Genomic DNA, 16,338 nt, shown 5'->3' with positions numbered 1-16,338 from the left:
AGAGTACAGTATATACATATGAGATGAGTAATGTAGGGTATGTAAACATTATATAAAGTGGCTAGTGATACATGTATTACATCAAGATGCAGTAGATGGTATAGAGTACAGTATATACATATGAGATGATGGATATAAAATGTACATGTAAATCCAGTAGATGGTATAGAGTACAGTATATACATATGAGATGAGGAATGTAATGTACCTAACGATACGCAGAATTCAGTTGTAAACATAGCTGAGTTTTTAACAGCTGATCTTGTTTCTGGCGAAAACACAACTCACTCTTCTCTCTGTCTGTCTGCAGGTCCCGAAGGAGGTAAGGGCCGGAGATGTGGAATGTGTTTGTTTATACATTGTCGTTGTACTGTTCTAATTCATTTTTACAGCCCTATTTTTAACACAATGAAAGTGTCTATGGTTAATAGTATGACAGCAGACTAATTCAACTTCTCTTTCACACTTTTCATTCCAAATCTTTCTTCTCCTCTGCCTCCTCCGTCTGTGTGTTTCTGACCAGATGCACGGAAACAAGCAGCACATGCAGAAGGACTTCTTCCTGTTCAATTCATCCAAGGCTCGCTGCAAGTCCTACATCAACCTGAGGGAGGTGACCCAGCGCTTCCGTCTGAGCCCCGGGGAGTATGTGATCATCCCGTCCACCTACGAGCCGCACCAGGAGGGAGAGTTCATCCTCAGAGTCTTCTCCGAAAAGAGGAACACCTCAGAGTGAGTGAGAGAGAGAGAGCTGGGTAGTGGTGGAGCGCAGAGGGATTATGGGAATATGACTAGTCCCCCTGGGAAAGGCAATGCAAGGCCATAGTGGAGCGTTTCAAGATTATATAATTAACAGTCTGGCTGGGGGTTGAAACGAACGCAGATAAACTGCCTGTGCTATTTCCTTTTTTAAAGCAATTCTCAGACGTTTTTCTGGGATCACGTTGTGTCGTTGTAAAAACAGCGGATCCCGTTGTTTTAAAGAGTATATCACCTTTCAAAAGTCAATCACAGTGCTTATCTTATCTTATCTTATCTTGTTATTACTGGTCGCTTATCTGCATTTGTTTTGATCCCGGCCCATGTCACTTCCTTGGACACCGGTTAACTATTTATAGATTTGAAAATAAGTGATTACTATATTCCATTCTAGTAACTTAATTACGATCTTAGTAATAGTATGGGATAGGAAATGAGTCTTTGTTATTGCCAGCATCTCAGTTGTTTCACATTATCTGGCCCAATGTCTATGATGGGTTAAGCAATGTGGGTGGGTTTGTGTTGGGTTGTTGTTGGGTTGTGTTGTTGTCAGCTTAGAGTGGCCCTTTTGGGGAGGGGGTGCTGGTTGGGGATTATGGGTGGGGGTTGGGGTCAGACCACCCAGGACAAACTATTTTAACGGCAATTTGATTTGTAGTGCTGGAAGGAATCGGCCCCAGTTCGAAGCTGTTATGGAATCTTTTTTAGGACAAGCGACTTCAGATTCCGGCAAGCTCCGGTAAACATTTTATTTCAGTATTAAAATAAATCTCCTGCTCTGCCTCCAAACGTCCCGAAACAACCTTCACCCTAGAAAGCAAGAGCTCCTAGCTCTGATGGAAGAGGAGGATCTGAATGACAGCAACAACTGGAAGAAGCTGAAAGAAGCTTAAATCTGAAGAAGCTAGAAGAAGCTGGAAAAACCTGAAAGAAGCTTCAATCTGAAGAAGCTGAAAGATCTGGAAGAAGCTGGAAGAAGCTGGAAAACCCCTGAAAGAAGCTTCAATCTGAAAAAGCTTAAATCTGAAGAAGCTTAAATCTGAAGAAGCTGAAAGCTGAAAGATCTGGAAGAAGCTGAAAGATCTGGAAGAAGCTGAAAGATCTGGAAGAAGCTGAAAGATCTGGAAGAAGTTGAAATCTGAAAAAGATGTAAAGAGATATGACCACCTTGATTATGGACTGGTTTCCCGGACAAAGATTAAGTTCTAAATTCTATTCATTCCTAAAAAACAAAAATCAATAGAGAATCCCCTTGGAATCTTAAAAAAAGTAATCCAGGATTAGGCTTGATCTGTGTCCAGAAAACCAGCTCTATGAGTTTTAAGATAACAAAGTCAGGCTTTTATTTAATCTCAGTGGGAGTCACTGTTTCGTAATTTGTTTTTAAGGAAATGTCAGGTTGTACAGTAGGTTATATAATCAAGTTGTATAGGTATTGTCTGCCATATCTGTGGTGAGAAGCTCCTTCAGAGCAGATTTGACCTGAACATGTACTAATCTATTAGCAATATCTTCAATTTAAGCCGACTAGAAAGTGTGTGCCCTCAGGCCTGGAGGGAAGCTAGTCATTCTGCTTCATAAGAAGAGTAAAGCCCCCTTTACTGGCTCAAATAGCCGACCAGTCAAACTGTTACCAACCCATAGTACACTTTTGGAAACATTTGTGTTTGACCAAATACAATGCTATTTTACAGAAAACAAATTGATGACAGACTTTCAGCACGCTTATAGGGAAGGACATTCAACAAGCACAGCACATACACAGATGACTGATGATTGGCTGAGAGAAATTGTTAATTTAATTAAAACATTATGGGGGCTGTCTTGTTAGACTTCAGTGTAGCTTTTGACATTAACGGTCTACTTGTGGAATGTAGGTGTTATGGCTTTACATCCCCTGCTATAATGTGGATAAAGAGTTACCAGTCTAACAGAACACAGAGGGTGTTCTTTAATGGAAGCCTCTCCAACATAATCCAGGTAGAGTCAGGCATTCCCCAGGGCAGCTGTCTAGGCCCCTTACTTTAAAAAATCTTTACTAATGACATGTCACTGGTTTTGAGTAAAGCCAGTGTGTCTATGTATGTGGATGACTCAACACTGTACACGTTAACTATTACAGCGACTGAAATGACTGCAACACTCAACAAAGGGCTGCAGTTATTTTCAGAGTAGGTGGCAAGGAATAAGTTAGTTCTAAATGGGGCGGCAGGGTAGCCTAGTGGCTGGAGTGTTGGACTAGTAACCGGAAGGTTACTATAATAATGTGGAAATTGAGCAAGTTCAGATTACTAAACTACTTGGAGTAACCCTGGGTTGTAAACTGTCATGGTCAAAACATATTGATACAACAGTAGTTAAGATGGGGAGAAGTCTGTCTATAATAAAGCGCTGCTCTGCCTTCTTAACAACACTATCAACAAGGCAGGTCCTACAGGACCTTGTCTTGTCACACCTGGACTACTGTTCAGTTGTGTGGTCAGGTGCCATAAAGAGGGACTTAAGAAAATTGCAGTTGGATCTACACAGAGAGCTAATATTAATAATATAATATTAATTAATATAATATTAATTCATTAAAAAAAAAAATAATATGCATCTCTCCTGGCTCAAAGTGGAGGAGAGATTGACTTCATCACTACTTGTGAAAGGTATTTGCACCGAGCTGTCTGTTTAAACGACTAGCACACAGCTCAGACACCCATGCATACCCCACAGGACATGCCACCAGAGGTCTCTTCACAGTCCCCAAGTCCAGAACAGACTATGGGAGGCACACAGTACTACATAGAGCCATGACTACATGGAACTCTATTCCACAGTACTACATAGAGCCATGACTACATGGAACTCTATTCCACAGTACTACATAGAGCCATGACTACATGGAACTCTATTCCACAGTGCTACATAGAGCCACGACTACATGGAACTCTATTCCACATCAAGTAACTGATGCCAGTTAAATTTGATTTAAAAAAAACACCTTATGGAACAGCGGGGACTGTGAAGCAACACAAACATAGACACACACACACACACACACATGATAACATACGCACTATACACACCTGTACACATGGATTTAGTACTGTAGATATGTGGTAGTAAGGAGGAGGGGCCTGAGGGCACACCCTTAGTGTGTTGTGAATTCTGTAATGAATGTAAATTTTTCAACTGCCTTAATTTTTTGCCCGACCCCAGGAAGACTAGCTGATGCCTCGGCACAGCTCATGGGGATCCATTACAAGTACAAACACGAATGTACTGAAACGAAGAGGCCAGAGAGAAGGGGAATAGCACCTCAATTAGACATTTGGCTAAATGAAAACAAATTGTCAAACATCTCTCATGAAATACATGTAACAGCTGTTAAATGATAATATTTTCTTTACAGCTCGACGTGAGGTGGTAGGGGTGTGGTCATTATTGTCATTCAGTTCAATGCTATTGGATAATGGACCATAATGAGGCTTTAGATCTATGCCAGTTTTCATAAAACAGTATAATTCTCTATGATTGATGTTGCAACATTACAGTTCCTAACAGGATGCAGAGATAAACTGTATAGACATTTAGGAATAACTGGTGATGGGAAATGTGATGAAATAATGTGTAATTAGGATGTTGAAAGCGTTTGATTCCCTGTAAGAAAATGTGATCCAGATGATGTCATCTCTGTCGGTGTCACCATGGTGACTGCTGTTTGTTCGGTTTCTAATCAGGGAGATAGAGAACAGGATCGAGGCTGATCATCCAGTGGTGAGTTAGTTTTCTGTCTGTCGTTCTGTCCAGCATCGCGTATCTATTTGTCTCGCAGTCCACAGACCAACTTCCAGAGGTCGGTCATTCTGTCCAGCATCGTGTATCTGTCTGTCTCACAGTCCACAGCCCAACTTCCTGTATCTGTCTGTTGTTCTGTCCAGCATCGCGTATCTATCTGTCTCACAGTCCAACTTCCTGTGTCTGTCTGTTGTTCTGTCCAGCATCATGTATCTATCTGTCTCACAGTCCACAGACCAACTTCCAGAGGTCGGTCATTCTGTCCAGCATTGTGTATCTATCTGTATCACAGTCCACAGCCCAACTTCCTGTGTGTGTCTGTCGTTCTGTCCAGCATCGTGTATCTATCTGTCTCACAGTCCACAGCCCAACTTCCTGTCTCTGTCTGTTGTTCTGTCCAGCATCGTGTATCTATCTGTCTCACAGTCCACAGACCAACTTCCTGTATCTGTCTGTCCAGCATCATGTATCTGTCTCACAGTCCACAGCCCAACTTCCTGTCTCTGTCAGTCAGTCTTCTCCAGTCTCTATTTTTTCACCATGGATTAGTGTGGTTAATAAATAAACAACAGAATTGTACGATGCCTGAAAGGGAAATTGGCCCGATATTATCTCAATGAGAAATGACATGAAAACATCAGTATTCGTTTTTTCGGTTTTCAGAAGTGTATCTGCTTCAGACACTTTGCCTCCCTCCCTCCCTCCCTCCCTCCCTCCCTCCCTCCCTCCCTCCCTCCCTCCCTCCCTCCCTCCCTCCCTCCCTCCCTCCCCCTCCCTCCCTCCCTCCCTCCCTCCCTCCCTCCCCCCTCCCTCCCCCTCACCCCCTCCCCTCCCTCCCCCCCTCACCCCCCCCCTCCTCACCCCCTCCCTCCCCTCCCCCCCTCTCTCTCTCTCCTCTGTGTCGTCTTCTCTTTCTCAGCCGGCCCCAGCCAATGCGGGGGAGGAGAGTGAGGAGGACCAGCAGTTCCGGAGCCTCTTTCAGCAGATAGCCGGGGATGTGAGTACGGGGAGTACAGGGAGGCCAGGGAGGCCAGTGAGCGCTTGGGGGAGTGTGAGTATAGTGCTGGGGTGGGTGGTCAATCAATGTGCTCCCAATCTAGGGCCGAGATTCAATCCGATCTGCATTAGATCCGCGTTATAGCGTGCTTGACGTGTCTAAGGTCATTTCCGATTGAGCCGACATATGTGGCGATCTCCGCGAACACGGGAACATTGCCTTTAAAAGCGGTCTGATTGAATCCCGGCCTATATTTCCTATGTCATGCCTACTGTATTTCTGGCATATTACAGTTGTTCCCAGACCTGGGTTCAAATACTGTATCTACGCTTCATTTAGCTTTCCTGGTGCAATGAATCCAATGGATTTGTCCCAAAAGTGGAAACTGCCACTCCAGGTAGGCTTAATCAACCGATTTAAAGCAAGAATTATACAAAGGAAAACAAATACTACTTGAACTCAGGTCTGGTTATAAAAATTTATCTGATTAGGTTATTTTATCATATAAGGATGCTTTCAGACATCAATAGATTAACTACGGAAGCCCTGAATTATCTTGTTTGGACGACTTAGTATCTCGTTCATAAGATTTAGTAAAAACACCCCAAAAATCCTTAGAATATATTTAAAAAGGCACACCTGTTAACTGAAATACATTCCAGGTGACTACCTCATGAAGCTGGTTGAGAGAATGCCAAGAGTGTGCAAAGCTGTCATCAAGTCAAATGGTGTCTTCTTTGAAGAATCTCAAATAGAAAATATATTTTGATTTGTTTAACATTGTTTTGGTAACCACATGATTCCATATGTGTTATTTCATAGTTTTGATGTCTTCACTATTATTCTACACTGTAGAAAATAGTAAAAATAAGGACAAACCCTTGAATGAGTAGGCGTGTCCAAACTTTTGACTGGTTCTGTATATAAATATATACTATAAATCTGTTCAAACGAGATACTGAGTTGTTGAAATTAGATTTGTTTTTCCCCCTTGGGCTTCAGGGCTTCTGTAGATTAACACAAAAAACAAACGACAGTTTAAAATCCCGTCAGATGATCTCCATGTGTCTCCTCTCTCACAGGAAATGGAAATAACCGCCAACGAGCTGAAGAATGTCCTCAACAGCATTGTCTCCAAACGTAAGACTAAAACCACAGTTTTACAGTCCTTCAGTACATTATCATAACAGAAGGGCTTCCGGAGGATCCATTCTAGGACCTGTTTTCTTCACCGTTTACAATGGGGTCCAAAATTATTGCCATTGATAAAGATGAGCAAAACTTACTTAATATAATATATAATTCAAATACTGAGCTAACATGTATGCACATTTTTTTAAATTTACATTTATACTATTACAATTGCTCAGAGCAGATTTTGTTTATCCAGATTAAGAAATACCTCTCAAATTGGTGAATTGATTATGACATCCATGTTTTCAATAGCTCACTTTACAATAGTGCATCTAAATCATTTAAGATTGGAGAACACTTTGGGGGGTGAGAAGGATTACTTTATCCTTTCCTAGGTATTCCTTAAAGATGGGGGTTTCAGGTGTCTCCGGAAGGTGGTGATGGACTGGCCCTCTTCCTGGCGTTCATGTGAGGGGAGTTTGTTCCACCATTGGGGGGCCAGAGCAGATGAACAGTTTTGACTGGGCTGAGCGGGAACTGGCCTTCCTCAGTGGTTCAAGGGAGACTGAGATGGACAGGCCCTCCAGAGGGGATGAACGATGGACTGGCCCTTCAATGGGGTTAGGTCCGGAGACTGAGATGGAGGCCCTCTTGGTGGGTTCATGTCACAGACTGAGATGGACTGGCCCACTTCATGGTCTTGTCCGGAGACTGGATGGACTGGCCCTCTTCAACTGGGGCCAGTGGAGACTGAGATGGACTGGAGGGGTTCAAGTCCGGAGACGGAGAGAACTGGGAAGGTTGAACACCAGACGGGCTGTCCCTCTTCAATGGGGTTCAAGTCCTGGATGAGTTGTACTGGCCCTCTTCAATGGGGCACGGAGACAGATGGAGCCCAGCCAACAGGGGTTGCAGTAATCCAGACGGAGATGACAAGTGCCTGGATTATGGACTGGCCTCTTCCTGTGTGAGTCAGGGACTGAGATGGACTCTTCAATGGATGTTCAGAGCATGAACCTGACAGGACGGGCCACCGCCTTGATGTTAGTCCGGAGACTGAGAACGACAGGGTGTTGTCCAGACTGGATCACGCTTCAATGGGGTTTCTGAGATCACGCCCTCTTCAATGGGGTTCAAGTCCGGAGACTGGGATGGACTGGCCCTCTTCAATGGGGTTGTCCGGACACTTTGCAATGGCCATCTCAATGGGGTTCATGTCCGGACATGAGATGGACACATTTGTATGCACATTTTTTGGGGAGGGGTAAATTGGGGTAAATTGTATTATTTTATGCTATTACAATTGCTCAGAGAAAGAGATTTTGTTTATCATGTTAAACAGATGGACTGGCCCTCTCAATGGGGTCAAAATGATTGGCCCTCTTCATGGGGTTCATGTTTTCAGATGGACCTCACCTTGTCCGGAGATAGATGGCACTGGCTTTTTTTTCAAAATGTTTTATGAGATTGAGAACTCTTTGGAGGGGATGTCCTGAGACTGAGATGGACTGGCCCTCTTCAATGGGGTTCAGTCTTTGATATCCTGAGATGGACTGGCCCTCTTCAATGGGGTTCAAGTCCGGAGACTGAGATGGACTGGCCCTCTTCAATGGGGTTCAAGTCCGGAGACTGAGATGGACTGGCCCTCTTCAATGGGGTTCATGTCCGGAGACTGAGATGGACTGGCCCTCTTCAATGGGGTTCAAGTCCGGAGACTGAGATGGACTGGCCCTCTTCAATGGGGTTCAAGTCCGGAGACTGAGATGGACTGGCCCTCTTCAATGGGGTTCAAGTCCGGAGACTGAGATGGACTGGCCCTCTTCAATGGGGTTCAAGTCCGGAGACTGAGATGGACTGGCCCTCTTCAATGGGGTTCAAGTCCGGAGACTGAGATGGACTGGCCCTCTTCAATGGGGTTCATGTCCGGAGACTGAGATGGACTGGCCCTCTTCAATGGGGTTCATGTCCGGAGACTGAGATGGACTGGCCCTCTTCAATGGGGTTCATGTCCGGAGACTGAGATGGACTGGCCCTCTTCAATGGGGTTCATGTCCGAGACTGAGATGGACTGGCCCTCTTCAATGGGGTTCATGTCCGGAGACTGAGATGGACTGGCCCTCTTCAATGGGGTTCATGTCCGGAGACTGAGATGGACTGGCCCTCTTCAATGGGGTTCAAGTCCGGAGACTGAGATGGACTGGCCCTCTTCAATGGGGTTCAAGTCCGGAGACTGAGATGGACTGGCCCTCTTCAATGGGGTTCAAGTCCGGAGACTGAGATGGACTGGCCCTCTTCAATGGGGTTCAAGTCCGGAGACTGAGATGGACTGGCCCTCTTCAATGGGGTTCATGTCCGGAGACTGAGATGGACTGGCCCTCTTCAATGGGGTTCAAGTCCGGAGACTGAGATGGCCATTGCAAAATGTGGCCAATTAACCATTTCTATCTGGATTTTGATGTATTTTTGGGGGTTAATGTCTTGCTGAAAGATCCCCTTGTGGCCCAGTTTCACCCTCTTGGCAGAGGCAGCCACGTTTTTAGCGAGAATGACTTGGTACTGGGTGAAGTTCATTGACTTTTGCTTATCTTTATCACGGGTCTCAATCATTTCAAACCCCACTGAATATAAATCATATTCACAGATATGGACTATCTGGTCACCAGAAGAGTTTGGAAACACTGTCCTAAATCTCCCTCGCTCTCTCTCTCACACTGATAACTATAGAAGTCTCTCTCTCTCCTGTCTCTCTCTCCCTCCTCTCTCTCTCTCTCTCTCTCTCTCTCTCTCTCTCACACACACTCACTCACTCACTCACTCACTCACTCACTCACTCACTCACTCACTCACTCACACACATAAAGAAGTCTTCTTCTATGTTGTTATTCTCCCAGTAATCACCTACAGCATTGTTTCCCAGCCCTCAACCCGGTCCACCACGACCACGGATAGTCCACAGTTTTGTTCTAGCCCTGCACACCAGATTAAAATAGGTAATGGTTTGTTGGCCATTTTGTTGATTTGTTAATCCTCTCTCTCTCCCACAGATAAGGACCTGAACACAGAGGGTTTTAGTCTTGAGTGCTGCAGGAGCATGATCTCTCTCATGGACGTATCCTCTGTATCTGTGGTGTCTGTAGATAGAGACCCTTCCGGGTCAGGTTGTGTTGTCTGTAGATAGAGACCCTCCCGGGTCAGGTTGTGTTGTTTGTAGATAGAGACCCTCCCGGGTCAGGTTGTGTTGTTTGTAGATAGAGACCCTCCCGGGTCAGGTTGTGTTGTCTGTAGATAGAGACCCGCCCGGGTCAGGTTGTGTTGTTTGTAGATAGAGACCCTCCCGGGTCAGGTTGTGTTGTCTGTAGATAGAGACCCTCCCGGGTCAGGTTGTGTTGTTTGTAGATAGAGACCCTCCCGGGTCAGGTTGTGTTGTCTGTAGATAGAGACCCTCCCGGGTCAGGTTGTGTTGTCTGTAGATAGAGACCCTCCTGGGTCAGGTTGTGTTGTCTGTAGATAGAGACCCTCCCGGGTCAGGTTGTGTTGTCTGTAGATAGAGACCCTCCCGGGTCAGGTTGTGTTGTTTGTAGATAGAGACCCTCCGGGTCAGGTTGTGTTGTCTGTAGATAGAGACCCTCCTGGGTCAGGTTGTGTTGTCTGTAGATAGAGACCCTCCCGGGTCAGGTTGTGTTGTTTGTAGATAGAGACCCTCCCGGGTCAGGTTGTGTTGTCTGTAGATAGAGACCCTCCCGGGTCAGGTTGTGTTGTCTGTAGATAGAGACCCTCCCGGGTCAGGTTGTGTTGTCTGTAGATAGAGACCCTCCCGGGTCAGGTTGTGTTGTTTGTAGATAGAGACCCTCCCGGGTCAGGTTGTGTTGTTTGTAGATAGAGACCCTCCCGGGTCAGGTTGTGTTGTCTGTAGATAGAGACCCTCCCGGGTCAGGTTGTGTTGTCTGTAGATAGAGACCCTCCTGGGTCAGGTTGTGTTGTCTGTAGACAGAGACCCGCCCGGGTCAGGTTGTGTTGTCTGTAGATTGAGACCCGCCCGGGTCAGGTTGTGTTGTTTGTAGTTCGAGACCCTCCCGGGTCAGGTTGTGTTGTTTGTAGATAGAGACCTACCCGGGTCAGGTTGTGTTGTCTGTAGATAGAGACCCTCCCGGGTCAGGTTGTGTTGTCTGTAGATAGAGACCCGCCCGGGTCAGGTTGTGTTGTCTGTAGATAGAGACCCTCCCGGGTCAGGTTGTGTTGTTTGTAGATAGAGACCCTCCCGGGTCAGGTTGTGTTGTCTGTAGATAGAGACCCGCCCGGGTCAGGTTGTGTTGTCTGTAGATAGAGTCCCTCCTGGGTCAGGTTGTGTTGTTTGTAGATAGAGACCCTCCCGGGTCAGGTTGTGTTGTCTGTAGATAGAGACCCTCCCGGGTCAGGTTGTGTTGTTTGTAGATAGAGACCCTCCTGGGTCAGGTTGTGTTGTCTGTAGATAGAGACCCTCCCGGGTCAGGTTGTGTTGTCTGTAGATAGAGACCCTCCCGGGTCAGGTTGTGTTGTCTGTAGATAGAGACCCTCCCGGGTCAGGTTGTGTTGTCTGTAGATAGAGACCCTCCCGGGTCAGGTTGTGTTGTCTGTAGATAGAGACCCTCCCGGGTCAGGTTGTGTTGTCTGTAGATAGAGACCCTCCCGGGTCAGGTTGTGTTGTCTGTAGATAGAGACCCTCCTGGGTCAGGTTGTGTTGTCTGTAGATAGAGACCCTCCCGGGTCAGGTTGTGTTGTCTGTAGATAGAGACCCTCCCGGGTCAGGTTGTGTTGTCTGTAGATAGAGACCCTCCCGGGTCAGGTTGTGTTGTCTGTAGATAGAGACCCTCCCGGGTCAGGTTGTGTTGTCTGTAGATAGAGACCCGCCCAGGTCAGGTTGTGTTGTCTGTAGATAGAGACCCTCCCGGGTCAGGTTGTGTTGTCTGTAGATAGAGACCCTCCCGGGTCAGGTTGTGTTGTTTGAAGATAGATACCCTCCTGGGTCAGGTTGTGTTGTTTGAAGATAGATACCCTCCTGGGTCAGGTTGTGTTGTTTGAAGATAGATACCCTCCTGGGTCAGGTTGTGTTGTTTGAAGATAGATACCCTCCTGGGTCAGGTTGTGTTGTTTGAAGATAGATACCCTCCTGGGTCAGGTTGTGTTGTTTGAAGATAGATACCCTCCTGGGTCAGGTTGTGTTGTTTGAAGATAGATACCCTCCTGGGTCAGGTTGTGTTGTTTGAAGATAGATACCCTCCTGGGTCAGGTTGTGTTGTCTGTAGATAGAGACCTCCTGGGTCAGGTTGTGTTGTTTGAAGATAGATACCCTCCTGGGTCAGGTTGTGTTGTTTGAAGATAGAGACCCTCCTGGGTCAGGTTGTGTTGTCTGAAGATAGATACCCTCCTGGGTCAGGTTGTGTTGTTTGAAGATAGAGACCCTCCTGGGTCAGGTTGTGTTGTTTAGATAGAGACCCTCCTGGGTCAGGTTGTGTTGTCTGTAGATAGAGACCCTCCTGGGTCAGGTTGTGTTGTTTGAAGATAGATACCCTCCTGGGTCAGGTTGTGTTGTCTGTAGATAGAGACCCTCCTGGGTCAGGTTGTGTTGTCTGAAGATAGATACCCTCCTGGGTCAGGTTGTGTTGTCTGTAGATAGAGACCCTCCTGGGTCAGGTTGTGTTGTCTGTAGATAGATACCCTCCTGGGTCAGGTTGTGTTGTCTGTAGATAGAGACCCTCCCGGGTCAGGTTGTGTTGTCTGTAGATAGAGACCCTCCCGGGTCAGGTTGTGTTGTCTGTAGATAGAGACCCTCCCGGGTCAGGTTGTGTTGTCTGTAGATAGAGACCCTCCCGGGTCAGGTTGTGTTGTCTGTAGATAGAGACCCGCCCAGGTCAGGTTGTGTTGTCTGTAGATAGAGACCCTCCCGGGTCAGGTTGTGTTGTTTGAAGATAGACACCCTCCCGGGTCAGGTTGTGTTGTTTGAAGATAGATACCCTCCTGGGTCAGGTTGTGTTGTTTGAAGATAGATACCCTCCTGGGTCAGGTTGTGTTGTTTGAAGATAGATACCCTCCTGGGTCAGGTTGTGTTGTTTGAAGATAGATACCCTCCTGGGTCAGGTTGTGTTGTTTGAAGATAGATACCCTCCTGGGTCAGGTTGTGTTGTTTGAAGATAGATACCCTCCTGGGTCAGGTTGTGTTGTTTGAAGATAGATACCCTCCTGGGTCAGGTTGTGTTGTTTGAAGATAGATACCCTCCTGGGTCAGGTTGTGTTGTTTGAAGATAGAGACCCTCCCGGGTCAGGTTGTGTTGTTTGAAGATAGATACCCTCCTGGGTCAGGTTGTGTTGTTTGAAGATAGAGACCCTCCCGGGTCAGGTTGTGTTGTTTGAAGATAGATACCCTCCTGGGTCAGGTTGTGTTGTTTGTAGATAGAGACCCTCCTGGGTCAGGTTGTGTTGTCTTTGAAGAGGTTGTGTTGTCTGTAGATAGAGACCCTCCTGGGTCAGGTTGTGTTGTTTGAAGATAGATACCCTCCTGGGTCAGGTTGTGTTGTCTGTAGATAGAGACCCTCCTGGGTCAGGTTGTGTTGTCTGAAGATAGATACCCTCCTGGGTCAGGTTGTGTTGTCTGTAGATAGAGACCCTCCTGGGTCAGGTTGTGTTGTCTGTAGATAGATACCCTCCTGGGTCAGGTTGTGTTGTCTGTAGATAGAGACCCTCCCGGGTCAGGTTGTGTTGTCTGTAGATAGAGACCCTCCCGGGTCAGGTTGTGTTGTCTGTAGATAGAGACCCGCCCAGGTCAGGTTGTGTTGTCTGTAGATAGAGACCCTCCGGGTCAGGTTGTGTTGTCTGTAGATAGAGACCCTCCCGGGTCAGGTTGTGTTGTTTGAAGATAGATACCCTCCTGGGTCAGGTTGTGTTGTTTGAAGATAGATACCCTCCTGGGTCAGGTTGTGTTGTTTGAAGATAGATACCCTCCTGGGTCAGGTTGTGTTGTTTGAAGATAGATACCCTCCTGGGTCAGGTTGTGTTGTTTGAAGATAGATACCCTCCTGGGTCAGGTTGTGTTGTTTGAAGATAGATACCCTCCTGGGTCAGGTTGTGTTGTTTGAAGATAGATACCCTCCTGGGTCAGGTTGTGTTGTTTGAAGATAGATACCCTCCTGGGTCAGGTTGTGTTGTCTGTAGATAGAGACCCTCCTGGGTCAGGTTGTGTTGTCTGAAGATAGATACCCTCCTGGGTCAGGTTGTGTTGTCTGTAGATAGAGACCCTCCTGGGTCAGGTTGTGTTGTCTGAAGATAGATACCCTCCTGGGTCAGGTTGTGTTGTCTGTAGATAGAGACCCTCCTGGGTCAGGTTGTGTTGTCTGTAGATAGAGACCCTCCTGGGTCAGGTTGTGTTGTCTGTAGATAGAGACCCTCCTGGGTCAGGTTGTGTTGTTTGAAGATAGATACCCTCCTGGGTCAGGTTGTGTTGTCTGTAGATAGAGACCCTCCTGGGTCAGGTTGTGTTGTCTGAAGATAGATACCCTCCTGGGTCAGGTTGTGTTGTCTGTAGATAGAGACCCTCCTGGGTCAGGTTGTGTTGTCTGTAGATAGATACCCTCCTGGGTCAGGTTGTGTTGTCTGTAGATAGAGACCCTCCTGGGTCAGGTTGTGTTGTCTGTAGATAGAGACCCTCCCGGGTCAGGTTGTGTTGTTTGAAGATAGATACCCTCCTGGGTCAGGTTGTGTTGTTTGAAGATAGAGACCCTCCCGGGTCAGGTTGTGTTGTTTGAAGATAGATACCCTCCTGGGTCAGGTTGTGTTGTTTGAAGATAGATACCCTCCTGGGTCAGGTTGTGTTGTCTGTAGATAGAGACCCTCCCGGGTCAGGTTGTGTTGTTTGAAGATAGATACCCTCCTGGGTCAGGTTGTGTTGTCTATATCAGTGCTTTTCAAAACTCTCGTCAGGACCCCAAGATGTTTCACAGTTTTGTTGTAGCTCTGAACTAGCTCACCTAATTCCAGTGGGGTAAAGTACTTAATTAAGTAAAAATACTTTAAAGTACTACTTAAGTCATTTTTTGAGGTTTCTGTACTTTACTATTTATATTTTTGACAACTTTTACATTTACTTCACTACATTCATAAAGAAAATGATGTACTTTTTACTCCATACATTTCCCCAGACACACAAAGTACTCGTTAAATTTTAAATACTTATCAGGACAAGGAAATTGTCCAATTCACACACGTTGTAATTTTTTATACTTAAGGATATTTTAGCAATTACATTTACCTTTGATATTTCAGTATATTTATAACCAAATACTTTTACTTAAATAGTATTTTACAGGGTGACTTTCACGTGAATAATTTTCTCTTAACAAATCTTTACTTTTACTCAAGTATAACAATTGGGTACTTTTTTCCACCACTGACTAATTCACTTAGTTAAAGGCTTGATGATTAGCTGGCAATATATAATAAGCAATATAGCATTCTCTTTATTCCAAAGCACCAGTCATGTGTTCAAACATTTTATGAATGGGTGGTTCTGGGAATTGAACCCACTACTGTGGCATTACAAGCACCATGCTCTACCAACTGAGCTACAAAGGAGATGTGAACGCTTTGGAATAGATCAAATACATGGAACGGCTGGGGGTCCCCAAGGAGAGGTTAGAGAACGCCTGGGGGTCCCCAAGGAGAGGTCAGAGAATGGCTGGGGGTCCCCAAGGAGAGGTTAGAGAACGGCTGGGGGTCCCCAAGGAGAGGTTAGAGAACGGCTGGGGGTCCCCAAGGAGAGGTTAGAGAACGGCTGGGGGTCCCCGAGGAGAGGTTAGAGAACGCCTGGGGGTCCCGAGGAGAGGTTAGAGAACGCCTGGGGGTCCCCGAGGAGAGGTTAGAGAACGGCTGGGGGTCCCCAGGGAAAGGTTAGAGAACGGCTGGGGGTCCCCGAGGAGAGGTTAGAGAACGCCTGGGGGTCCCTAAGAAGAGGTTAGAGAACAGCTGGGGGTCCCCAAGGAATCAAAATCAAATCAAATCAAATGTATTTATATAGCCCTTCGTACATCAGCTGATATCTCAAAGTGCTGTACAGAAACCCAGCCTAAAACCCCAAACAGCAAGCAATGCAGGTGTAGAAGTTGTGGTTCGGAAAAACTCCCTAGAAAGGCCAAAATAGGAAGAAACCTAGAGAGGAACCAGGCTATGTGGGGTGGCCAGTCCTCTTCTGGCTGTGCCGGGTAGAGATTATAACAGAACATGGCCAAGATGTTCAAATGTTCATAAATGACCAGCATGGTCGAATAATAATAAGGCAGAACAGTTGAAACTGGAGTTGTACGGCCAGGTGGACTGGGGACAGCAAGGAGTCATCATGTCAGGTAGTCCTGGGGCATGGTCCTAGGGCTCAGGTCCTCCGAGAGAGAGAAAGTAGAATTAGAGAGAGCATATGTGGGGTGGCCAGTCCTCTTCCGGCTGTGCCGGGTGGAGATTATAACAGAACATGGCCAAGATGTTCAAAAGGAGAGGTTAGAGAACGGCTGGGGGTCCCCAAGGAGAGGTTAGAGAACGGCTGGGGGTCCCCAAGAAGAGGTTAGAGAACGCCTGGGGGTCCCTAAGAAGAGGTTAGAGAACAGCTGGGGGTCCCCAAGGAGAGGTTAGAGAGCGGCTGGGGGTCC

At 46.4% G+C, this 16,338-nt stretch overlaps 1 protein-coding gene across 1 annotated transcript in view; it reads left to right on the top strand.

Moving 5' to 3' along the window:
• The window catches only part of LOC135539247 (calpain-3-like), a 97,444-nt gene that overhangs the window by 48,538 nt on the left and 32,568 nt on the right, over nt 1-16,338 (top strand). Inside the window, exons 11-16 of the mRNA XM_064965070.1 lie at nt 311-322; nt 524-732; nt 4,485-4,521; nt 5,462-5,539; nt 6,622-6,679; nt 9,718-9,782. Coding sequence (XP_064821142.1) covers nt 311-322; nt 524-732; nt 4,485-4,521; nt 5,462-5,539; nt 6,622-6,679; nt 9,718-9,782 — 459 coding nt within the window. The remainder of the gene's footprint in view (nt 1-310; nt 323-523; nt 733-4,484; nt 4,522-5,461; nt 5,540-6,621; nt 6,680-9,717; nt 9,783-16,338) is intronic.

This window comes from Oncorhynchus masou, unplaced genomic scaffold, assembly GCF_036934945.1.
Source record: "Oncorhynchus masou masou isolate Uvic2021 unplaced genomic scaffold, UVic_Omas_1.1 unplaced_scaffold_625, whole genome shotgun sequence".
NCBI classification, from domain to species: domain Eukaryota; kingdom Metazoa; phylum Chordata; class Actinopteri; order Salmoniformes; family Salmonidae; genus Oncorhynchus; species Oncorhynchus masou.
This window is presented reverse-complemented; position numbering and strand designations above follow the sequence as displayed.